A 23,035-nucleotide genomic window follows, 5' to 3' on the forward strand; every position below is an offset into this window, starting at 1 on the left:
AAGCCTGCTACCTACTCTTGAGAATATAAGGTTGGTCTCTGCAGCAACATAATTTAATTTTTAAAATAAATATACTAGAATTTCTAGAACCAAAGTATCTCACAAATAGCAGAACTGCCTTTACAGAAAGGATATCACTTTATGTGAAAGGCCATATCTGGGGCAATTATTATGTTCATTAAGGGCAGTTTTGATACTTGGGAGTGGCCAGAATCACTGGAAAAATTTTCTGAATCATATGGCTGATTAACCTGAGTGATACCATGAGCTTATAACTTGGTAAATATTTCTGCATGCCTTATAAATTCATTCTGAAGGGAATTAAAAAAATAATGGAACAACAGCAGCTTCGTTAGGGAAGAATGTTGACCTTGTGTGTATCCTTCATGCTGAACTTACATATTCAAAGATTCATTTAAATTTATGAATTACTCTTTCACTGTAGGTAAAAATGTGCTTTTCAAACTAGGTTATACACTCCTTGAGCTGAAGCAACATACGTTTATTGCTTCTGTTTCACGCTTCTTCTCTGTCTCCATAGTTGCCAGTACAGTTTGTGAAGACGGTAGATGCTCAAACGCTCACGTCTTTACCCTGTCATCTACCAGCAGCAAAGATAAGCAAGGCCATTGTCGCTTTCTTAAACCTCTCAAGTCTGGACCATGTAAGATCACAAATAATCCTATTTGCTGTGTTTCAGACTTATTTTAGAAAGACAGCTTCTCACCTTAACAAATTAGTTGTTTCCAGATAATAAGGCTTGTAGGGAAGACAGAATTGGAGAAGGATGTCATTGGCATTGTGGCCCTGTATCTCTCTGCCTGGCCCAGAATTCAGACCCAAACTCACTTTTCACTAACTGCTGAGATCCCACTATTGTTCCCAAACTTTCTAAGACCTGCTGACTCATTCTAATCCGATGCTGACCAATGGCAAAAGGCTGTGTGTTTCATTATCAGTCCCCCAGCCTCCATTTATTTTTCATTTAAAATTAATGTGGACATAGTGGCCACAAGAGAATGTCAGGAATTCTATTACTGTTAGCCATGGATGTAAATACAATAGTATATCCCAAGGAAGGGCAAGTAATAATTGGTTGGGAAAAAAGTGCTCCTTCAATTTATTATGCAATGAAATGTCTGTGGATTCTGGCAGCATTTTGATATTGGTTAGAGATGTTTTGCTTTTTAAAAGTGCACACAGTGCAGAAAGAAAATTCTATGTTAACAACTCCAGTATCTCATATAAAATGTATTAAATTTTAAACATCGGTGCTATCTTAGAAAATGCCTTTTAATTAAAGTCATAATTTAGTTTTGTTCAACTTAATTGCAAATATCATTGCCCATAATAGCAAGTGGTGTTTTTTGGTAAGTAATCATATTATGCCTCCCTTTTCTTAACATTACTACTGATAAATTATGTTTCAGATGTTTTACTCTATAAAGTTAAATTAACATTTTATTATGTAGTACATATATCTGTGTTTATGTCTGTACACACACACACATGCGCGCGCACACACACACAGATACACAGGCAAAAAACTTTTTTCTCTAGGCACCCAAATTCAATACGGATTATATTTTTGGATAGTAGGACATTGACACACCTGAGGCGTCAAACCAATTCTCTCTGGATCTTGGGCTTTGATAATATATGAACTTGATGATCTCAAACTGGGGAAAAAGGGGAAGGATTAAGCGAAGATTTGAGCAGGGGAATACAAAAGGAGGCATAGATAAGGAAGACTATTTGAGACATGGTGCTGAGTTTTTGATTGAACAGGAAACTAAGATATCTTGACTTTGGAAATGAAAGTCAGAAACTCACAGGCCTTCCAATTCCTCCTCCTTACCACCGGCCTTGAGAAAGTTTAGTTTATATTTCACGGAAATAATAACTAAATAAATGTTTATATTTCAAGGTTGCTGCTACTACTGCTGCTAAGTCACTTCAGTCGTGTCCGACTCTGTGCGACCCCTTAGACGGCAGCCCACCAGGCTCCGCCGTCCCTGGGATTCTCCAGGCAAGAACACTTGAGTGGGTTGCCATTTCCTTCTCCAATGCATGCAAGTAAAAAGAGAAAGTGAAGTCGCTCAGTCGTGTCTGACTCTTAGCGACCCCATGGACTGCAGCCCACCAGGCTCCTCCGTCCATGGGATTTTCCAGGCAAGAGTACTGGAGTGGGGTGCCATTGCCTTCTCCTATATTTCAAGGTTACCTAATTCTTTTTTTTTTTTTTTTCCCCAAGGTTACCTAATTCTTAAATAAAGTGTCCAAGTGGCGAAAACGTGTTATTGAAAAAAAAAAAAAAACACTAAAATTAAGCCTAATGAGAATATTTCACATGGTGTTTACACAAACATGGAAGTGGTCTACAATGCTGAATGCTATATGTGTACCTTTATTTTAAAACCAAAACACCACGCTGACTTCTACTTTCTGGTCTTCCCTCTTCGCAACTGCAGCCAAGGAGGGCTTTTAGTCAAGCATGTGCTCCCTCTAGTGGCATGTCAAGAAATATCATGCCGTTATGGAAACAATACATGAGGTTTTTTAGTTTAGATTTTCTGTTTCCACGACTCATTAATTTAAAGGAAGGATATCTGATTTTTAGTTTAAAAGAAGTTTCTAATTTTAAAATATCTCTATCAACTTGTGCTATAAATAAAATCACATCCTGCTGGCAATAATTTTATTAATTTCAAAAAATTGACCAAGCTTTGTATTTTCTTAATGATTCAAGTTATCTATTTTCCGTGTCCTGATATTACATAAGACGTGTTCATGATATACAAAGTAAGTGAAATAGACACAATCCAATTTAATAAATGAGTAGCTCTAATTTTTAAACTATGTATTTCAACTGATACATGTATATTAGCTACTTTATAACTATTTGTCAGCATTGCATCAATCATGAAATCATTTCTAATGCATCTTAGAAACGTGCTTTGCATCAGGTTATTAGATGCTTTGGCACGGGAACTACAAATTAAGAAAGTATTCTGTTGTCTTAAAAGCCTAGCCATGGCAGAGACTAAATTTATTTTCCTATTTGTTTCAGTGGGGCAGGAACCTTCCTTAAATCCTCTTTCATAGCTATCTCCTTTTCACCTGCAGAAACTTTAAAAAATCTTTTGCCAGAAGTAAAATATGGAGGAAAAAATATAAATGGAAAGAAGCAAAACTTATATTTCTATTTTCATATAATTTTAGTAAGCATCATTTTCTTTATATCTTTTATGTGTATAATCCTGAACAAAATGATGATTCAAGCCTTAAAGAACTTGTGATTTATTCATTCACTCATCAAATACTTATTTAATGCCTACTATATGCAGTTGGTATTCAGAAGGCTGGGCTACAATGGTAAACAAGACAGTCCCTGCCCTCATGAAGTGTATCTTCTAGTTGGTAGTGGAGGGGAAATGCCAACTAAATAGAAAAGACACACTTTTATAGGAAAGGTATCTACTTATTTGTTGTGTTAACTCTGGTTTTTACAAGACTAAGCAAATAGTTGAAATCAGGGAAAATATTTTGAATTTCTATATTGAATAATGACGGATTGGAGTAGAAATGAGGATTACTTTCTTACATTGGAAATTTGAGAGAAATATGGAAGCAGAATTTTATTCTGAGATTATCTAGGTTGGGAAGATGAGGTCATCAGAGTGATAGTTGGATTCTCCCATCAACAGAAAGAAACTCAGCAGCCTGGTTGCATGGGTTTGGCTTTTTTCTCTTAGGAGCAATGTGGCTTTGGGCAAATCACTTAGCTTCTTTGTGCCTCAGGCGCCTCTTTAGGAAGCAAGCAAGAAAAAGTTGCTCAGTCATGTCCAACTCTTTGCGACACCATGGACTGTAACCTGCCAGGCTCCTCTGTCCATGGGATTCTCCAGGCAAGAATACTGGAGTGGGTTGCCATTTCCTTCTCAGGGGGATCTTTCTGACCCAGGGATCGAACCCGGGTCCCTGGCCTTGCAGGCAGACTCTACTGTAAGCCACCAGGGAAGTCCTCTTAGTAAAATGGAGATTAAATATAGTATCTGCCTCCTGGGGTTAATGTTTGGATTAGATGGGTTAATGCATGAAAAGTGCTTAGAACACTGCCTGGCACTAAGGTGGCAACGTAGATACATGTTATTTTCATTAAAATTCAAACCCAAGCCTTTGGAGAGCTTGTCCCATGATCCTAGCTTAGTGTCATGGCTTAATGATGGGACTCTGAAACTAACAATATGATCATTGCTGTCTGGGATGGCAGGAAGAAGACATTAGCTTTGTTCTTTCCTCTTTGAAATTTGTGGTGTAACCTGCACTTTGTTGTGTTTGTTTTGGTAATTTAGATTGCAAGAAATGAGGGTTGGATACTTTAATGGAGCTGCTGTTGGGTGGGAGGGCTGCCCAGTAGACAAGGCAGAATCCTAAGCGTTAGGCACTTTACTCCACACGCAGCCCACTGTCTTTCCCTGCAGGTGACTTTGTCATAACGACGAGTCTTCAGAATTTTCAGGTTTTATTTAAATGTTGAAGCTTGTGTCCCAGTTTTCTCTTTTGGAAAGTAGCAGTCATAATTTTTCTCTACCTCATTCGAATGTTATGATGGCTATATTTATTTCCTTGTTAGAATGGTAGACATTAGAGAATCTGAAATGGAAAGGACTTTTAAGACACTTTCTTTGTAATTGATGGAATTGGAGACAAGACAGAGTAAGTTGCTCATCAAAGGTAACCTAACTAGATCTGAGCATAGCTAGTTCCAAAATCAGATCTTTTGGCAGCTTTTAAATCTCGTTCAGAAGTCACATTGCTTTCTTTAAAATGTCCTGTATCAATCAGCTTTTGCTCCTGAATCTCAGTGGTTTACTCATGTGACATGTTGCTTGGTCACGCTCGGTTAGATTCTGTCCCAGATAGAAAGCCTAGGTTCATTTCCATATAGATTTCGTTCTGGGACTTAGGTCAAAGGAGTAGCCACTGTCCCAGGTATGGCATTCTCCTGGTGGAGAGCAGAAGATTGAAGGGGCAAGGGGGGAGGAGACCTACTATTCAGACTCTTTACTGCTTCTGCTAGGATGTGCCATATGTTGTTTGCCCCCACTCCATAGCAAGTCACACACCCACACCCTAAGTCAATGGGATGGGGAAGGATGCTGCACCTAATAGAAGCCAAGAAAGAGTGATTGGTTCACTGGCCTCATGTCTCACATAATTGTGTGTATGTATGCATGGTCAGTCGCTTAGTCATATTTAACTCTTTGCGACTCTATGGAAGATAGCCCACCAGGCTCCTCTTCCGTGGAATTCTCCAGGCAAGAATACTGAAGTGGGTTGCCATTTCCTTCTCTAGGGGATCATCCTGACCCAGGGCTTGAACCCACATCTCTTACATCTCCTGCACTGCCAGGCGAGTTCTTTACCATTCGCACCTCCAGTTAAATGCGATCAAAGGGCTCAGAAGCCAGTAGGAGAGGTCCAGTGTAAATACCCAGGAGCAACACTGTGGAATGGGTTCAATAGCAGAAGTCTATTAACAGTGGGCTATGAAGGACCAAGTGAGTCACTCTGCTTGCCCAGGTCTGGAGGCTTCATCGAGGAGAAGAGCCTGAGCTGGACCTTGAGAAATGAACTTGTCTCTAATAGGTAAATAGAACAACATTCTAGTTGGAGTAAACAGTTCGTGCAAGTGCACAGAAACAGGAAGCATCATGGTGCCTTCCAGAAACTACCGATAAGTGTTGAAACCGTGAGGGTAGGATGCAAGAGAGAATTCTGTTAAGGTGTATGACCATCAGGCAATGGGGCACACTTGAAGAGCTTTAAAAAGGAGAATCATAAATTCAGATCTGGGTTTTAGAAGGTGACTCTGGTGACTGTGGAAAATGGACAGAGATGTTGGAGACAGGGAAAGCAGTGGTCCAGAAGAAAGAAACTGAGGGGATATGCTGTCGGGTGATGGTGATGGGGAGTACAAGTTGATAGGATATAATGCTCAGTTGGAGATGAGAAATCAGGAAGGCAGAGGAATCAGGGGTGACTCCTGAATCTCTAGCTTTGCTGTCTGGGTTTCAGGATGGCAATGCCATTCGCTGAGAGAGAATATTCAAGTGGGGAGGAAACTGGGGAATACGACCATGGGAATTAAAGTTGTGACTTGGTACATCTGAGGTGCCTGTAGGGGTCTGGAAGGTGCATTGGGGAGAGAGACTGGGGAGTCATCGTAACATTTAGTATACTCAGCTGAAGCCGTGTGTCTGCAATGTTACCAAGGACGGTTGTGAAAGCTGAGGTGGTGGTCCAGGTCAGAACCAATATAGAAGGAGAAGATGTAGGTGGAGAAGACTCAGAACTAGTAAGAATAAGAAAAGTGGAATCACAGCATTAGATGGAAGAATGTTCAACCTACGTCTCCCTTAAAAAGGTGTCAGTTGCAGAAATAGACCTTCTCTGTAGCATTATCCTCATCTCAGGATTAAATAGTACCCATAAGCCTACTTGCTCCCAGAGCTGTGAGCAGTGACTTGTGAGAGTAGCCTAAAAATACTTGCTGTTTGGCAATAGAAGGAGACAGTTGGTGGAGGGATTGAGCGTGTGGTGTGGGATTCAGCATTTTGTTGCCTGGTTTCGACTCATAGAATGAATATTTACCTGCTTTGTATCCAGGGGAAATTTACTTAATCTCCCTCTACTTTGTTTTCTCCTCTGTAAAACAGTGAAGAAATATCCACATCCCTTAGGGTTGGTATGAGAATTAAATAAAATATGACATAGAAAGGCACTTAGCACAGTGCTTGCTTAAGGCGGGTGCTCAATAAAAACACAATCGGTTTTATGTTTGTGCGTAAAGAGTACTACCTTTTGCACAGGAAGATGGAGGCGTTGACCCCCCTTGCATTGAAACATGTACTTTGGACTCTTTTTCTGGGGATAGTGGTGAATCATGCTGAGTATCCATGGTTGTTCACCTGATTCACACCTGAACTAGTAAGAGGCATTAGGAAGATGGTTGGCCAGCCTTCCAAAAGCAGCCTAGGACTCGGAGATGGTTGGTCTTTATGTGACATGTTTACTTGAACATGACCAGAGCTGTGTTTGCCACCAGCTATGACAAATGAAGCCAAATCTAAACAGACTTGTGTACACTTCACCTAATACTTGTCTGAAATAAACAGCAGGAACATAATGAGCAAATGACCAAAAGTTGTCTCGCGTATGTGAAAACAATGAAAAATGGAAGGAGGCAGTATTCTGCTATGAAAATCGATTAGTTAATACATGAGCTGGTCCTTTGTATTTTCCCAAGGAGGTAAAACTTCATTTCGAAGTATTTCAATTGCCTTTCGTTACATTTCTCCATGACTTTCGTGTTCATTCTGTTTAACGTGTCTGCTACTTACTGAGCTGGGGTGCAAAGAAGGAGAAGAGGGATTCAGGGCTTGAGTTCTCCATCACTGAGAAGGCTTCCTGAGAGTTTGGGGTGAGTTTGATAGGGAAGATAAAGGTGGTATTCTAAAAGTCCTCAAACGTTCTCCTAGGAAGTCAGTCAATTATTTCTTGAAAAAATGAGAAACAAAACAGGAAACAGGAAATAAATTCTTAAAAGTTTTCTGCTATTTCTACTGTCATTAATAAGACACCCTAGATAACTAGACTTGGATTCCAGCCCCGCAAACTACTAGCAGTTTATTTTGAAACTCTAGGTTCATAGTAAAAGAGGGATTTAGACTCAGTCATATGTAAAGTTTCTTGCCATCCACATATCATGTTTTCCTTTTTTTTAATAGACTAGTAGAATTTGCAAAAACTGTCTAAACTAATATTGCTTTTTCCAAGAAATCCCTTATAATTTTAACTTTCTAAGTGGAGCATTAAACCTCCCAGAAACCCCAGAGAACCAGCCTGTTCCAGTGTTGGGCAATTCATTTAATTAGAGATTCTTTCTTATGTTTGGCAGATATGCCATTTTATTTGATTATATATCATTTCATTTGTGAATGTGTTTTCTTCTACAAAAGCTTTCAAGTTGGCTTACGTTGCTGAAACAGAGCTAAACATAAAAAAATAAGCAAACATTAAAAAAAACATAAAATACAGCTAAACATTAAAAAAGACAAATCAATGAAAAAAACAGAGAAATAGATCTTGCTGAGCCTCTAATGGGAGATAATTATCACAATTTAGAAATCACTTTAGCTTGGGGTTCTCTTGCAGTTAAGGCAGAAATGGAACCATATTGTGCTTCTCACTGGGTTATGTGAGAAGAGATGCATTATGATTTTAAGTGTCAAGTTCAAAGAGAAATGAGTTCATAGAGGTCTTTATATAAAGAATATCAAGTATCTTAATAGACAGTCTTGAATAATATGTGTGGACATTGTCTCAGGTGGTTAATTATGTTGCCTCTCTATAAAGTGGGAAGCATTATGTATATGCTTTTATTTTAAATTCACTATACTTTTATTACAGTTGGTTTGAAAAAACAGAATGAGTTAAATATTCACAAATCTGCCAGTCTAGCACAACTATTATTCTGTTGGCAAATTAAATCATCTTAGCCCTCATGCAATTACGGTTTTCACAAGGAACCTCAGCTGGGTTTCTTCAGCAGGAAAGGACCCCAGGAAATAGCAGCAGCCAAATGTATCCTCATGTTTGCAATTATACTCTTAATTTTTTACCCCACTTATTACACTGAACACATTATATGTTTTTCTTGTTACTACATAATTTTTATGATTTTATCTTTAATTCTCAATTTTAAGATTTGCTGCAATTTACCAGTCATTTCATGCTATAAAAATGTTGCATAAATATCCTTATACTTATTGCTTTCCCTGTTTTGGATGATGGACAGTGTCTAGTTTCCCATACAATGCTTTCATTGAATTTCAAGGTGGAAATTGGCTCACCTTAGTGGACAGTCTAATAACCAGCCCTTTGCAATGTGTTGATGTATTTACTCTTAAGAATGTTGATGGTGATATTGCTTATTACATTTTCTGTGTTTTTCTTTATGAGGACTCATGCGAGAAATTTCTCTCATTTCAGTATCAGAAATCATGTGTTTTTTTGAATAAGAATTTATTAATATTTTCTTCAGGGAATCAGGTAACTGAATGATTTTCCTTCACGGCTGTGAGCTGTCAAAAATGCAGAGAGCCAAATCTTTGGTGCATATCTAGCAAACATGAATGGAATGGAAATCTAAAGAATACCTAACATACAGTATACCAGCCTTGTTTCTGGAGTCATCATCCTTTTCTTTCTTTTTTGTCCTATTTCCTTCATCCACTTCCCTTAAATTTTATTCTATTTTGATGATTTATGCAAGCTTTTGGAGCTTTATGGAACAAAGCAGAGATAGAACTAAATAAATACATGTAAATACTTGAATTATTTCCTTAGGGTAAGTTTTGAAAAGTAGAAGCACTGGCTTTCATGTCACATTAAATCTTAACCTAGTGAAAAATTTTCTGTAGGAAACTGAGATAATATAATCCATGAATGTAAATTCCTGGTGATTTATTGCCGATGTAATACTAAGTGAGAAGTTAGAGTCCTGAGAGGAATAAAGAGTCAAATTGTTTCTCAGAGACTTTCTGTGCAATATCAGTTCAGTTCAGTTCAGTCGCTCAGTCATGTCTGACTCTTTGCGACCCCATGGACTGCAGCATGCCTGTCCATCACCAATGGAGCTTACTCAAACTCATGTCCATCGAGTTGGTGATGCCATCCAACCATCTCATCCTCTGTCATCCCCTTCTCCTCCCACCTTCAATCTTCCTAGCATCAGGGTCTTTTCCAATGAGTCATTTCTTTGCATCAGGTGGCCTAAGTATTGGAGTTTCAGCTTCAGCATCAGCATCATGTCTAGCTCTGTGCAATATCAGAGGCTGCAAATGCTCTTTTCATGTAAAATGGTGGTAGATGTTTTTAAATTAAATTATGACAAAATATTGATTGCTATAATTATGTATTAATGAAAGTGATGCTCATCTTCATATGATATCATAGGTATAAACAATAAAATTGATATTTTGTTCTGAAAATTTAAGAGCCAGCTTTGACAGGGGATTGGCCTGCCTTTATAAAGAATTAGACCATAAAGGTCTTGAGTATAAGACCAGTGGTTTTCTCAAAAATATTCTAAGTATTTGGACAGAGATGTGGTTCAGGCTCATGGATTTCTATGCTATATAATATGGAAAAGGCAGTTGATTTTTGCCTGTAAGTATAATTGTTTATATTGTCTTTGACTAAAAAGCACATCAACGGGTTTCCTGGACCAGTAACAATGCTGGAAGATCTCAGGACACAAGAGCTATCAGATGTATCCTCAAATAGCTTTTCTCAAAAAATTCTTTTTTTTTTTTCATTTATTTATATTAGTTGGAGGCTAATTAATTTACAATACTGTAGTGGTTTTTGCCGTACATTGATATGAATCAGCCATGATTTACATGTGTTCCCCATCCTGAACCCCACCTCCCACCTCCCTCAAAAAATTATTAACTGGAGTATAATTGGTTTACAATGTTGTTTTGGTTTCTGTTACATTGTTACAATGTGACTCAACCATAAGTATACATATGTCCCCTCCCTCTTGAACCTCCCTCCCATGCCCCACCCTTCAAATAGCTTTTTTTAGTAAATTGTTTGAGTCACCTAATATAGATATTCTCTTAAAGAGTCTTCACTTAACCTAGCAGTTTAGTAGTCAGACTTACTGACTGATGTTCATAGCTCACTGAGTATGCCTTGCAGGGAGGCAGGTGACCTTGGGGACCAACCCAGTAGTTGAGTTTTATGCATGAAAAGAGTCAAATCTGTTTGTTCTCTTTGGTTTTGGTGGATTTTTTTTTTCCCACCAAAAAAGAACACGTCTTCTGCATGATGCCACTTTAATATTTTGAGATAGCTGTATCAATACTTTGTTCTTTCAAAACTACTTGTACTGGAATTCTACTCTGTTTGCTGTAGAACAAAACAGTGCAAAATGGATGTTTGTTTTGGATTCTGTTTTAATGGGAGCTTCCTTGATAGCTTAGTTGGTAAAGAATCTGCCTGCGATGTAGGAGATCCCAGTTTGATTCCTGGGTCAGGAAGATCTGGGGGGGAAGGGATAGGCTACCACTCCAGTATTCTTGGGCTTCCCTTGTGGCTCAGCTGGTAAAGAATCTCCCGCCTGCAATGCGGGAGACCTGGGTTCAATCCCTGGGTTGGGAAGATCCCCTGGAGAAGGGAAAGGCTACCCACTCCAGTACTCTGGCCTGGAGAATTCCATGGACTATACAGTCCATGGGGTCACAAAGAGTCGGACACGACTGAGTGACTTTCACTTTCATTACTTTCACTTCTGTTTTAATGGGGGCTACAGTATAATGACTCAAATATTATTTACTTACTGGTGTAGAACTATCTTGACATAATTTCTGAAGCAATGGCATAGTAGGTGTTATCATGAGCGTAATAGTTTTGAAAAGTAAAAACCAACCTACTAAAGAGAAACCAACTAAACAGGGGTTTACATGTGAAGGAGTTCTCTCACACAGAATTTATAGCAGTTTCTTTACATAATACGTTTGGTAGCCACTGTGTTATGTAGTCATTATTGTGCAAAGAGTGGAAAATTTTACTTTGGAAGTGGTTCTCTTTTGTTGACAATGCTATTTGATAGTACTGATATTCTAATATAGTACTCACACATTGGACATTTAGAAATATCTATCATCCTTTGTGAATAATGACACTCAAACTACCCCTGTGGGAGTATATAGATAAGATCATTATTTTCATTTTCTAGATAAGGAAACTGAAATGAAATTCTTTGCCGAAGGTCAAAGAACAAATCACTGGCAGAATAAGATTAGAGCAGTGAGTTCTTGATTTTCAATCATTTGCTCAATCATCTAAGTCACATTGTTTTACTCAGTATGAGAGCAGATTATTATTAGTCAGTAGGAATAAGGCTATGCCCAGATGATGCAAGAAGACCAGCTAAAAAATGAAAATCTGCTCATTCAACCATTTGTTTATCTGTAAAATGCCAAACTGCTCATTATACTGATATTTTTCACTAAGCCTAATAAGTTGTCTTCATGTCTCACAGACACAGCCTTTAACTTAATGTTTATACTGCATTCTAAAGTTAATTTCTGGAGGCTCTGTCTTTTAAAAGCTTAATTTTGGAATATCAGAATTAATATGTTCTGAATAAGTTAGTCATGTGTTAAATTGAGGAAAAAACTCTTTGAAAGTGTTTTTTGATGAAATCTCACTTCTTTGTACAGTGGTAAACAAACACCTTTTCTAACAGAGACTAAAATAAGATCTCACCATTAGGAGAAAATTGGGCTTTTATAACTGCCACCAACTCCTTGTAAATGCATTTGGGCCTGACATATGGGACTGAAATCATAAGACTGCATCTATATCACATGGATTTCTGCACAATCAGTTACCTTGGTTGTGAAGGTGGCCAAATAATCAGGTGACCAGTGTCATGATCCTTATAGAAGGTTGTGGGCAGAAATAGCTGAATTCTTCAATGTTCAATAAGCCTTTATTGTACTCCACATCCATGCTTACCTGCATTGCTGCAATATATCCTAATTCTTGGACATGTTCTGGTAGATTAATCAGTTGACAAGTGAAACATTTTCCCCTAGGTCAAATAGTATAAATGTGAGTCAAGATGCAAGCTTGGGATGTCTGGCCTTCTAGTAGCTCAATTCATTCAATTGTGCTGCTCCTGAGTTTGTTGATGGATGATTCCATTGTATAGCTAGCCTTGAATGTTTTGCAGTTAAACTACTAAAATACTTTAACTAGTCTGAACTCAGTAATTCACAATAAGAATGGCACGAGCATTATCATTCACTCATAGCCTGTAGAATGTAGAATAGGTTTGGTTCAATAATAAAGATCACGGTGAACTAGAACAGGAATAGAAAACTCATTTTTCCTTGGTTCTGAGATTGTCTGAATTCAATCTTTATTAGGAATGGGCAATTTAGTAATGAGTGTAGACTCATTACTAACAAATTAAAACCACTTTAAGAAAACAACATGAATTTTGGATCTGATTACTCAGGAATATAACATTAAAAGTGCTTTCATCCTAACCCAGTGTATTGAATTTACCTTAGGTGGCTTCTGTGATCTAATTTTAAAAAATATATATGTGTGTGTGTGTATATATATATCTTATAATCTTGCCTAGACTGAAAACTTGAATGAACTACACACATATAGTCTGTGATGTTGATCAGAGATGAAGTACACATCCTGTGTTATTGCAAAACTTAAAAAATTAGATATAAACATGAATGATTGTCTTTTAATTGTATTTATATGCTGGGGTTACGTTTGTTTTCCTCTACTTAAAAATAAAATTCCGGGGAAGTCTTGACTTCAAAGTACTGATATTTGTAAAATTTGTTGCTGTTGTTGCTCAGTGGCTAAGGCATGTCCGGCTCTTTGCCACCCCACAGACTGCAGCATGCCAGGCTTCCCTGTCCTTCACTATCTCTGGGAGTTTGTTCAAATTCATGTCTGTTGAATCAGTAATGCTAGCTATTTAATTTTGCAGCAGACATTTTAGAAGCTTCTATTTCTTTTCAAATCTAAAAGTTAGTGACATCGCTCATTCAACTAGCAAATATTTATTAGTTGTTACTCTGTGTCAGGATCCGAGTAGGTATTAGTTCAAGACACAGAGACCCTGTAATTCACAGAGCCACCTCTACTGAGATAAATCCACCATCACAATTAACCTGGGTGATGTGAGAGAAAGGAGCTGGAAGGGTACATGCAACAGGGTGATGGGAGGAGGCTGGTTCTGAGAATTTAAATTGAGACCCGAAGAAGATCTGGCTTTTAGAAAATTCATGGAGAAACCATTCAAGGGGTATTTAAGGTTGCAAGGTGAGAATGACTTTTTCTTTTGGTAATGTGTAGTTTTCACAATTTGTAGTTTTCTGAAAGGACTACAAAAAGAAATGAGAATTCAGAAAGAGAAAGCAACAGTTATTAGAAATGTTGGAACATTAAGGTAGAAACGTTTGGAAATTTTGAAAATTTTTAAAGCCTGCTCTTTTATTTTGATGTTGAAGAAATGGAGGTTCGGTGACATTGCCATGTTTTGGTCATGTACCAGTTAGAAAATACTGTTTTTTACAGTTGAGAATTTAAATTTTTATCTATAAATAGTTGGTAAACATTTACTTAGGTTTTCTCTATAATCAATAGCAATTGCCAAAGCCATATCAATCATTGGGATTTGCATCCCTTGTTGAGAAAAGCACGAGTATTTTGACCCTTCAGTCAACTGTTGACTTTAGTCTCTGGCTTAGAAGTCACTAGGCCTTTTGTGATGCATTAGAAGATAATTCTTAAGTTTAATTTCCATGTAGTCCATTTCAGTTTGGAGCCAGATATGGTCCATCTTGATTAAAAAAGAATTTTTTTATTGGAAAAAATGGTGATGCTTCCCATCATTTCCAGTTAGAGACATATTGCTTTGCTAGACATCTCAGTTACAATTTATGTACTATTCTTTTTGATAAATGGCAAACTTGAATTTTCAGGCCAACATTTATATAAACTGCAGGTATAATTTATAATGTAGCTACCTACTTCTAATATTTTTTATTGCTTTGTGGAGAAATACATTGAGGTTAATATTGTTTATGTCTCTCTTTATTTTTCTTTTTAACTTTTTAATCCATATACAGAAATCTGTATGAGCTTCGTTCTATATCCTAATAAAATCCCTCTATTTGGTGATGATTATATAAGGCAATTAACATTGCCTCAAGAGTTATAGTCAATGGGAATGGTAACTTGACAGATCAGAGAGCACAAGAATGTGTTCTAGACACTTAAAAAAATTATGATTTAAGAACCTTGTGTTATTTTTGGAAGAACTAAATATTTGCCTGCCCTCTGCATTTAATATAAAGAACTGAAAGTAAAATATTTTCATGTATGCAGATGATATGATTTTTTTCAGTTTTATTGAGGTTTAATTGGCAAAAAGATATTTAAATGTACAACATGATGATTTGAAATACATATACGTCATGAAAGGATTCCCTGTCCCTACATCGAGTTAATTAAAATATCCGTCACCTCATATATTTCTCTTTTTTTTTTTTTGGTGAGAACACGTGACAATTACTCTCAGCAAATTTCAACTATATAATATAGTGTTATCAGCTACTGTCACCATGTTATATACTAGATGTTTAGACCTTATTCATTTTACAGCTGAAATTTTATGCCCTTTTATCAGTTTCTCCCTATTCCTATTCCTCCCATGCCACCCCCACGCAGCCATCTGTCCACTCTATTTCTATAAGTTCATTTTAAAAAAATTCCACATATAAATGATACTATGCAGTGTTTGTCTTCCTCTGTCTTATTTTACTTAGCACAGTGGCCTCCAGTTTCATTCATTGTTGCAAATGACAGGATCTCCTTTTTTTTTTTTTTTAGGCTGAATAATGTTTTTCTCTGTCTCTCCTTCCTTCCCTTTCTATATCTGTATCTATATATCTATACATAGATTTTGTTTCCTGAGAGCACTTTTATTTCAGTGTCCATGTTATATAATTTAATGGGAGAAAATTATCCTTTGTCTCTGTACCAGAAAGAACTGTTTTTAAATATCTTTTGTGATTTTATCTTGTGAACACTGTGATTTCTGAAACTATTTCCTTCTTTACATTGTTAGAATAATACAGTCACTTTTATAGCTTGTTTTAAACAAGTATACTAAGCCTCAAAGCATGGTTTTTTTTAGTGCTAACCATACTCTTTTATTTTTATATTTCCTTTAAAATATGATTTTCCCATTCTTTTTTCCTTTTTATTCTGCTATATATGCTTTTGTAAGCCTCCTGAAGCCTTTTCTGAAAGAAAAGTTGAGAAATAAATAGAATTTGTTGAAATTTTATTCCATGCATGGAACTATCATCACAAAGTAAGCAAATCTCTTTTGCTTTGGCAAGTTTATTAAAAGGACTTATTCTGGGTTCCAGTTTTAGATGAAGGGGCTGTGAAACACTACAGAATCAGACGACTGGATGAAGGGGGCTTTTTCCTCACCCGGAGAAGAACCTTTTCAACACTGAATGAATTCGTGAGTCACTACACCAAGACAAGTGATGGCCTGTGTGTCAAGCTGGGAAAACCATGCTTAAAGGTGAACTGCTTTCAAGCTGTGTTCCTTAATTTTGAAGTTACTTTTTTCCTTCAGAGTTTTTTGTTTCCTTGGAGTTTTTTGTTTCCTTGGAGTTTTTTGTCATATGATATGTTAGCTCAGGAAAAAAAAAGGTCATTGAATATCTAAGGCATGGATAGGCAAACTATGGCCTATGAGTCAATACTACCCCACACTTATTAATATTTTTATGAAAGTGTAAAGTGTTAGTCGCTCAGTCGTGCCTGTCTCTTTGTGACCCCATGTATTGCAGCCCACCAGGCTCCTCTGTCCATGGGATTTTTCCAGGCAAGTATACTGCAGTGGTTTGCCATTTTCTTCTCCAGGGGATCTTCCCGACCCAGGGATCAAACCCCGATCTCCTTCTCTGCAGGCAGATTCTTTACTGACTGAGCTACCAGGGAAGCCCCAATATTTTTATAAATAAGTTTTATTGGAACATAGACTTGCTCATTCATTTAAAATCATCTTTGCCTTTTTGCTATAATTGCAGAGTTTGGTAGTTGAAACAGAGACTATATGGCTCACAAAGTCTAAAATATTTACAATCTCATTCTTTTCAGAAGAAGTTTGCCGAGTCCTGACCTTAAGCAATCACTGAACACAGAAAATATTCTTTCTTTGCACTAAGACACTAATCTAACATCCTGATATTGGAGCATTTAATGATATGGCTGGAGGAGAAAAAAGTGCTGGAATATAATTCTTACTTAGATGATCTGTATTCAAGAATATTAACATGAAATGACCAGGTTCATTATCCAGTTGTCTGCATATAATAGATATCATTTAACTGTTTAACAGTTTGTTTGGCCTGGTTTTTGGTGGAAGGAGATAACATTTATAGAATTTTTATCTACATCTGTCATTAAATTCCATTGTTTGCATGTTTTACCTAAATGTGTTTAAAGTTAGATAGTGGTCAGTCACCCTAGTTGGGCAAAGCCTCAGCTCCTCATCAGAGTTCAGGTCTTATGTACAGTCAATGGTATAGCCACTCCTGTGGTTTATACCTGGATGACTGCTGAAAGCTTCCTGGTAATGCTTGATTATGATTCTATAGACAAATAGAAGCTGAAGAATTATGATCATTATGTAGGGAATTTATTGAGCTAAATCCTGCCAGGTGAATATGCAATTTGGTATAAGTATATACATCTTGGGGTATCCACAGTGGCTCAGTGGTAAAGAATCCACCTGCCAATGCAGGAGACGAGGGTTCGATCCCTAGGTCGGGAAGATCCCTTGGAGGAGGAAAATGTAATCCACTCCAATATTCTTGCATAGAAAATCCCATGGACAGAGGATCCTGGTGGGCTGCAATCTATGGGGTCGCAAAGAGTCAGACACGACTGAGCAACTGAGCATGCATGCATATACATCTTAGATGGTACAGAAATGACCTCACAAGAACATCTAAGCTTATGCTAAGAAATAGCTCACCTGATACCAAGACATGACTTAAAAATAGTTAGTTTAACTAATAGTGTTGAATTCAGATAGGGAAAAGATTTACAAAACATAGGTGACCTTCTGTGCCCTCAAGATGCCAATGCCAGGAAATAAGATAAATATCTAATGACAGACGACAAACTAGACTATGAAGTATGAGAGCAGAGGCCTTGCCTGTTTTGTTTACACAATGAAGCCTAGTTGGTGCTTGAAAAATATTTATTTATTAAGTAAATGAATGAACAGATAAGTAAATTTAATTGAAAAAAGATGAAATTAATTATGAGAAATTTGATGATACATATGGTAGATGCTATGGGTCAGAGAGTTGGGGAAATAACTGTGGATGAGATGGAACTTCATTTGACCTTGACCCTTGATTTAGGTAGGCAAGGATACAGAGAGAATGCTCACCAGGTAAGTGGGAGGAGGACATTTGGGTTTGGGGTGGGACAGATGGACAGCAAGGTGCCTGATAGAGCAGGATTTGGGAGGAGAGCAGCTGGACGAGGTAATAGCACAGATTCTACCACTGTTGCTTTTCATTTTAAAGTAATTGGGATAAAATTTACAATATTTTGTTTTTAAGAGTGATGTCTCTAAAAGTACCTAGGTTATTGTTTTCAAACAAAAAAAATTGTTAAATATAACTTTTTTCTTACCAGTATTCTAATTATTCTGTGAAACAGATACAAGTCCCAGCTCCCTTTGATTTGTCGTATAAAACTGTGGACCAGTGGGAGATTGACCGAAGCTCCATACAACTTTTGAAGCGATTAGGATCCGGTCAGTTCGGTGAAGTGTGGGAAGGCCTGTGGAACAATACCACTCCCGTAGCAGTGAAAACATTAAAGCCAGGTATGGGCACCAGGATGGCATACATTGATGTTTATAACCTACTTGCCATTATAAATGTTCAAGAGGTCATGGGACAGCTGGTTTGGACACCAAGCAAGTGTTTTGCTAGGTGACTGCAGTACTCGAACCCAGCACCTGAGATTGTCACAATTACTGCAGATATGTGGTTTTGAATCCTAATCCTGTTGAAAACTGAGACTAACCTTTACTGTCCAATCTTATTATCTTTTTTCCAAAAAAGAAGCAGCTAGCTATCCATCCTAACATCGCTCTCTAAGGAAGGCCTTTCACAGGTCAAAAGAGAACAAAAAAATTAGATTTCTTATATTAAAAAAAAAGCTCCACGATAGTTTTCTCTCCAACAGGAATAATTATTATTGATTTACAGTGTAATAGCAGCAAACAGCTTTGGTGATTGCTTAAATGTCTTCACTTCACTGGGGCCATTAATCAATCTTCTCAGCTATTTATTGCTTAGCAGACTGCCATGCAATAAAGACGAGCCTGAAATCAACTCCCACAGTAGCTTTGACAGGCAAAAATTAATATTTAATGTTGAATTGAGATTGGGTCTGTCTTGCTATGCAGCTGGTCCAGCTTCCCCTGCAGAAGCTCCTGATATCCTCTGGTTCCAGCTCTAGTGGATGGTCTGATTTAGCAATGATTTAAGCTTCGCTGATGGCTCAGATGGTAATGAATCTAGCTGCCATGCAGGAAACCTGGGTTCAATCCCTGGACTGGGAAGATCCCCTGGAGAAGGGACTGGCAGCCCACTCCAGTATTCTTGCCTGGATAATTCCATGGATGGAGAAGCCTGGCAGGCTGTAGTCCATGGGGCCACAAAGAGTTGGACACAACTGAGCAACTAAAACATACACATACATAAGTGGCCTGTATCCCATGAATCTGATGACCACCCAAAGCATCAACATAGAAACACATTGTAGATAAATTGTCTGAATGAAGATCATAATTGATGCTTTCACTGGAAACTTCATGAATCAGATTATTTGGGGGTGGGGGCAGGATCCCACTATATATGGAATTGACCATAGGCCAAACTAACTATAACAACCCTAAATGGTCCCTTATTATGGTGTGGGTGCCTCTTTTATTCTTAGCTCCATTTTGCCACAGTGATTCAAGACTTTAATCCTATTTGATTATGTGGAGCAAACCAGTGGAAACTGAAATGAGGGAGCTCAGTAAAAATTGATAGAGAAGAGAATAGGCCATTTCCCCATATTCTTCCTCTGTAAGTCCTTGCCTCTTCTCCTTAGTCAGTGAAGAGATATTTATAGTTGATCTGTTTGGTTTTCCTAAGAATATGATTGTGAATAATAGTACAAATATGGTCAACACTCATTGAACACATATGTGCCAGACAATACTATTACCCTGACATTGATTCTATGATGTTGGCAGAATTATTAGCCATGTTTTAGAGATGAAGAAACTGAGGTTCAGAGATGTTTGGTAATTTGTTCAAGATCACAAAGTGAGGTAGGGCTTGATTGAACCTGGGTAGTGAACTTTTAGAGTCTCAAATGGCATACCAAAGGATAGATTGCCTCTGTGAAATAGCCTGCAGGTCACATGTAACGCTTTCTAACCAAGTATTAATGAACAAGTCAGAGTGTTAGCTTGGAGTGTCAAAGCTTACCCATGCTTGAGGTTCAAATATTAGCTGTGAAGTCTTCAAAATGAGAGAATAGGAACAAAATGGACTCTCTGAGCATCAGTGAAAATGTTTGCACTATCTATAGTGAATACGAAGAGGTGAAATGACAGTATTCCTTCAATTACATCAGTGACTCTTAAACATCATATTGTATAAGAAATAAAAGATTTTTAAATGACTAATGAAATGTAAATTCCAGGTACCCTTCTTTCTCTTAAATTCTATGTGATTGTAACTACTTGGCACTTTGCATGGTGAGTCAGAGTTGAGCCAACATAAATGCAATTTAACTTAGATAAGTCTGCAAAATTGGCTCCAATGTCTCCCTTATCAAGCTATTAAAACTCTTAACTGTGGAGGTATTAATACATGAGAAAATGTGGAATGTCAGTTTCAAGTGGTGAAAAAAACACTAATTTGGGGGAGGGGCCCATGAATGTTTTCTGTTTGGTCTATACTATATGTCCCTACAAAATTAAAGACAGAAACATTGCTTTTTAGGATAGTTTTCAAGCTCTTCCCACAGTGGGTACCAAGGACAGGGCAATGATTAGTCTTTGGATTCTGGGCAGAAAATCTCGCTGCAGTAATTAAACATTCAGTGTCTTTCATGTTCATGTTAATAGACTGTCTTCTCTTTGTATTCCTAAGATGCCTGCCTTGTTTTATCAATTAGACTGTCAGTCTCTCCTTTTTCCTTCATTTTTCATATGGACCTGAATCAACCTCTCTTCACCTACAGGTCATAATACATAAGCTGCACAGCCCTGATGCACCAACACATCAGTTATTAGGTTGCCCTGGTTGAACTGATTCTCTTCCTTGATAAATCTGAAGATTTGTGACACCAATACTCTTACTTTACTGAGAGGCAGGAAGCAATCTCGGTGATTCCCACCAGGCTGCTCTGAGGACAGGAATGTCTCAATAACATAAAGTGATTTTCCCCTCTTCTTGTTTCAGGTTCAATGGATCCAAATGACTTCCTGAGGGAGGCACAGATAATGAAGAACCTAAGACATCCAAAGCTTATCCAGCTTTATGCTGTTTGCACTTTAGAAGATCCAATTTATATTATTACAGAGTTGATGAGACATGGAAGTCTGCAAGAATATCTCCAAAGTAAGCTGAAGACTTAATAAAAGGAAAAAAAAAAAAGAGGAATTTAGTTTAGCGAATCCTATAAATGTCAATTTAGCAAGCCTTCTATAACCCAAAGGATATTTACTATGGCATATCTGTGACAATGAATGTCTTAACATTGAATTGCTCAACTACTTTTTAATAGGCTGTATACTGTGTACTCAAAGGGAGGAAAAATATTTATGTAGTGCAAGAACAAATTGTTCACCATAGACATATCAGAGTACTTACATGTAATGTGGAAAATTGAAGAATAGATGTTTTGCCTGATGCTTTATTTCCTACACTAACTAATTGAACAACATCAGTCATGGAGCAGTATTTTCCATGGCCCAGAATTAGGAGACGTAGAATATTTTAGGGGGGAAGGGAAGGAAAGTTACCCTCATTTTTATCTTTGCCAGTTTTTGACAACACTGTGCTTGTTGGTATTTAAAATACTTCCAACTGCTAGAAAAAATTAGAATCAGTTCAGTTCAGTTCAGTCGCTCAGGTGTGTCCGACTCTTTGTGACCCCATGAACCACAGCACGCCACGCCTCCCTGTCTATCACCAACACCCGGAGTCCACCCAAACCCATGTCCATTGAGTCAGTGATGCCATCCAGCCATCTCATCCTCTGTCGGCCCCTTCTCCTCCTGCCCTCAATCCCTCCCAGCATCAGGGTCTTTTCTAATGAGTCAGCTCTTTGCACCAGGTGGCCAAAGTATTGGAGTTTCAGCTTCAACACCAGTCCTTCCAATGAACACCCAGGATTGATCTGCTTTAGGATGGACTGGTTGGATCTCCTTGCAGTCCAAGGGACTCTCAAGAGTCTTCTCCAACACCACAATTCAAAAGCATCATTTCTTCGGTGCTCAGCTTTCTTTATAGTCCAACTCTCACATCCATACGTGACTACTGGAAAAACCATGGCTTTGACTAGACGGACATTTGTTGGCAAAATAATGTCTCTGCTTTTTAATATGCTGTCTAGGTTGGTCATAACTTTCCTTCTAAGGAGTAAGCGGCTTTTAATTTCCTGGCTGCCATCACCATCTGCAGTGATTTTGGAGCCCAGAAAAATAAAGTCAGCCACTGTTTCCACTGTTTCCCCATCTATTTGCCATGAAGTCATGGGACTGGATGCCATGATCTTAGTTTTCCGAATGTTGAGCTTTAAGTCAACTTTTTCAGTCTCCTCTTTCACTTTCATCAAGAGGCTCTTTAGTTCTTCACTTTCTGCCATAAGGGTGGTGTCATCTGCATATCTGAGGCTATTGATATTTCTCCCAGCATATTCAGGCTAAAAAGCAGACATATACTATTACTTTATTTTTACATCTGCTTCCTGTAGTCTGAGAAGACTTAATGGCACTGTAGAATTTTGATGTTTATTACAAATGAATAATTTAATAAACAGAAATATTATAAGCATTAAAATGAGATGTTCAAAGAAATGGAGATCAAGTACTGACAGAACAATTCATGCTTAAAGAAGAGGCATTTTCTTTACTTTCTTGACATGTCAGAGGGGGACTGATACAATATATGAGGTAAAGAGAGGTGAGAATAACAGAACAAAGATATCAGAAAGATAGAATTTTCTTATTTCAGGGTGACTGGTGAAGCTGGTGATATTAAATTGCAAAACTAGATAAGAACAAAGAGCATAAGACCTGCTAACT

General features: G+C 37.7%; 1 protein-coding gene across 1 annotated transcript in view; it reads left to right on the forward strand.

Annotated features, from left to right (window-relative positions):
- FRK (fyn related Src family tyrosine kinase) overlaps positions 1-23,035 on the forward strand; it is a 97,714-nt gene that overhangs the window by 63,672 nt on the left and 11,007 nt on the right. The window contains exons 3-5 of the mRNA XM_043890477.1: positions 16,053-16,216; positions 18,376-18,544; positions 21,189-21,347. Of these exons, the coding sequence (XP_043746412.1) occupies positions 16,053-16,216; positions 18,376-18,544; positions 21,189-21,347 (492 nt within the window). The remainder of the gene's footprint in view (positions 1-16,052; positions 16,217-18,375; positions 18,545-21,188; positions 21,348-23,035) is intronic.

This window comes from Cervus elaphus, chromosome 28 (genome assembly GCF_910594005.1).
Source record: "Cervus elaphus chromosome 28, mCerEla1.1, whole genome shotgun sequence".
NCBI lineage: Eukaryota > Metazoa > Chordata > Mammalia > Artiodactyla > Cervidae > Cervus > Cervus elaphus.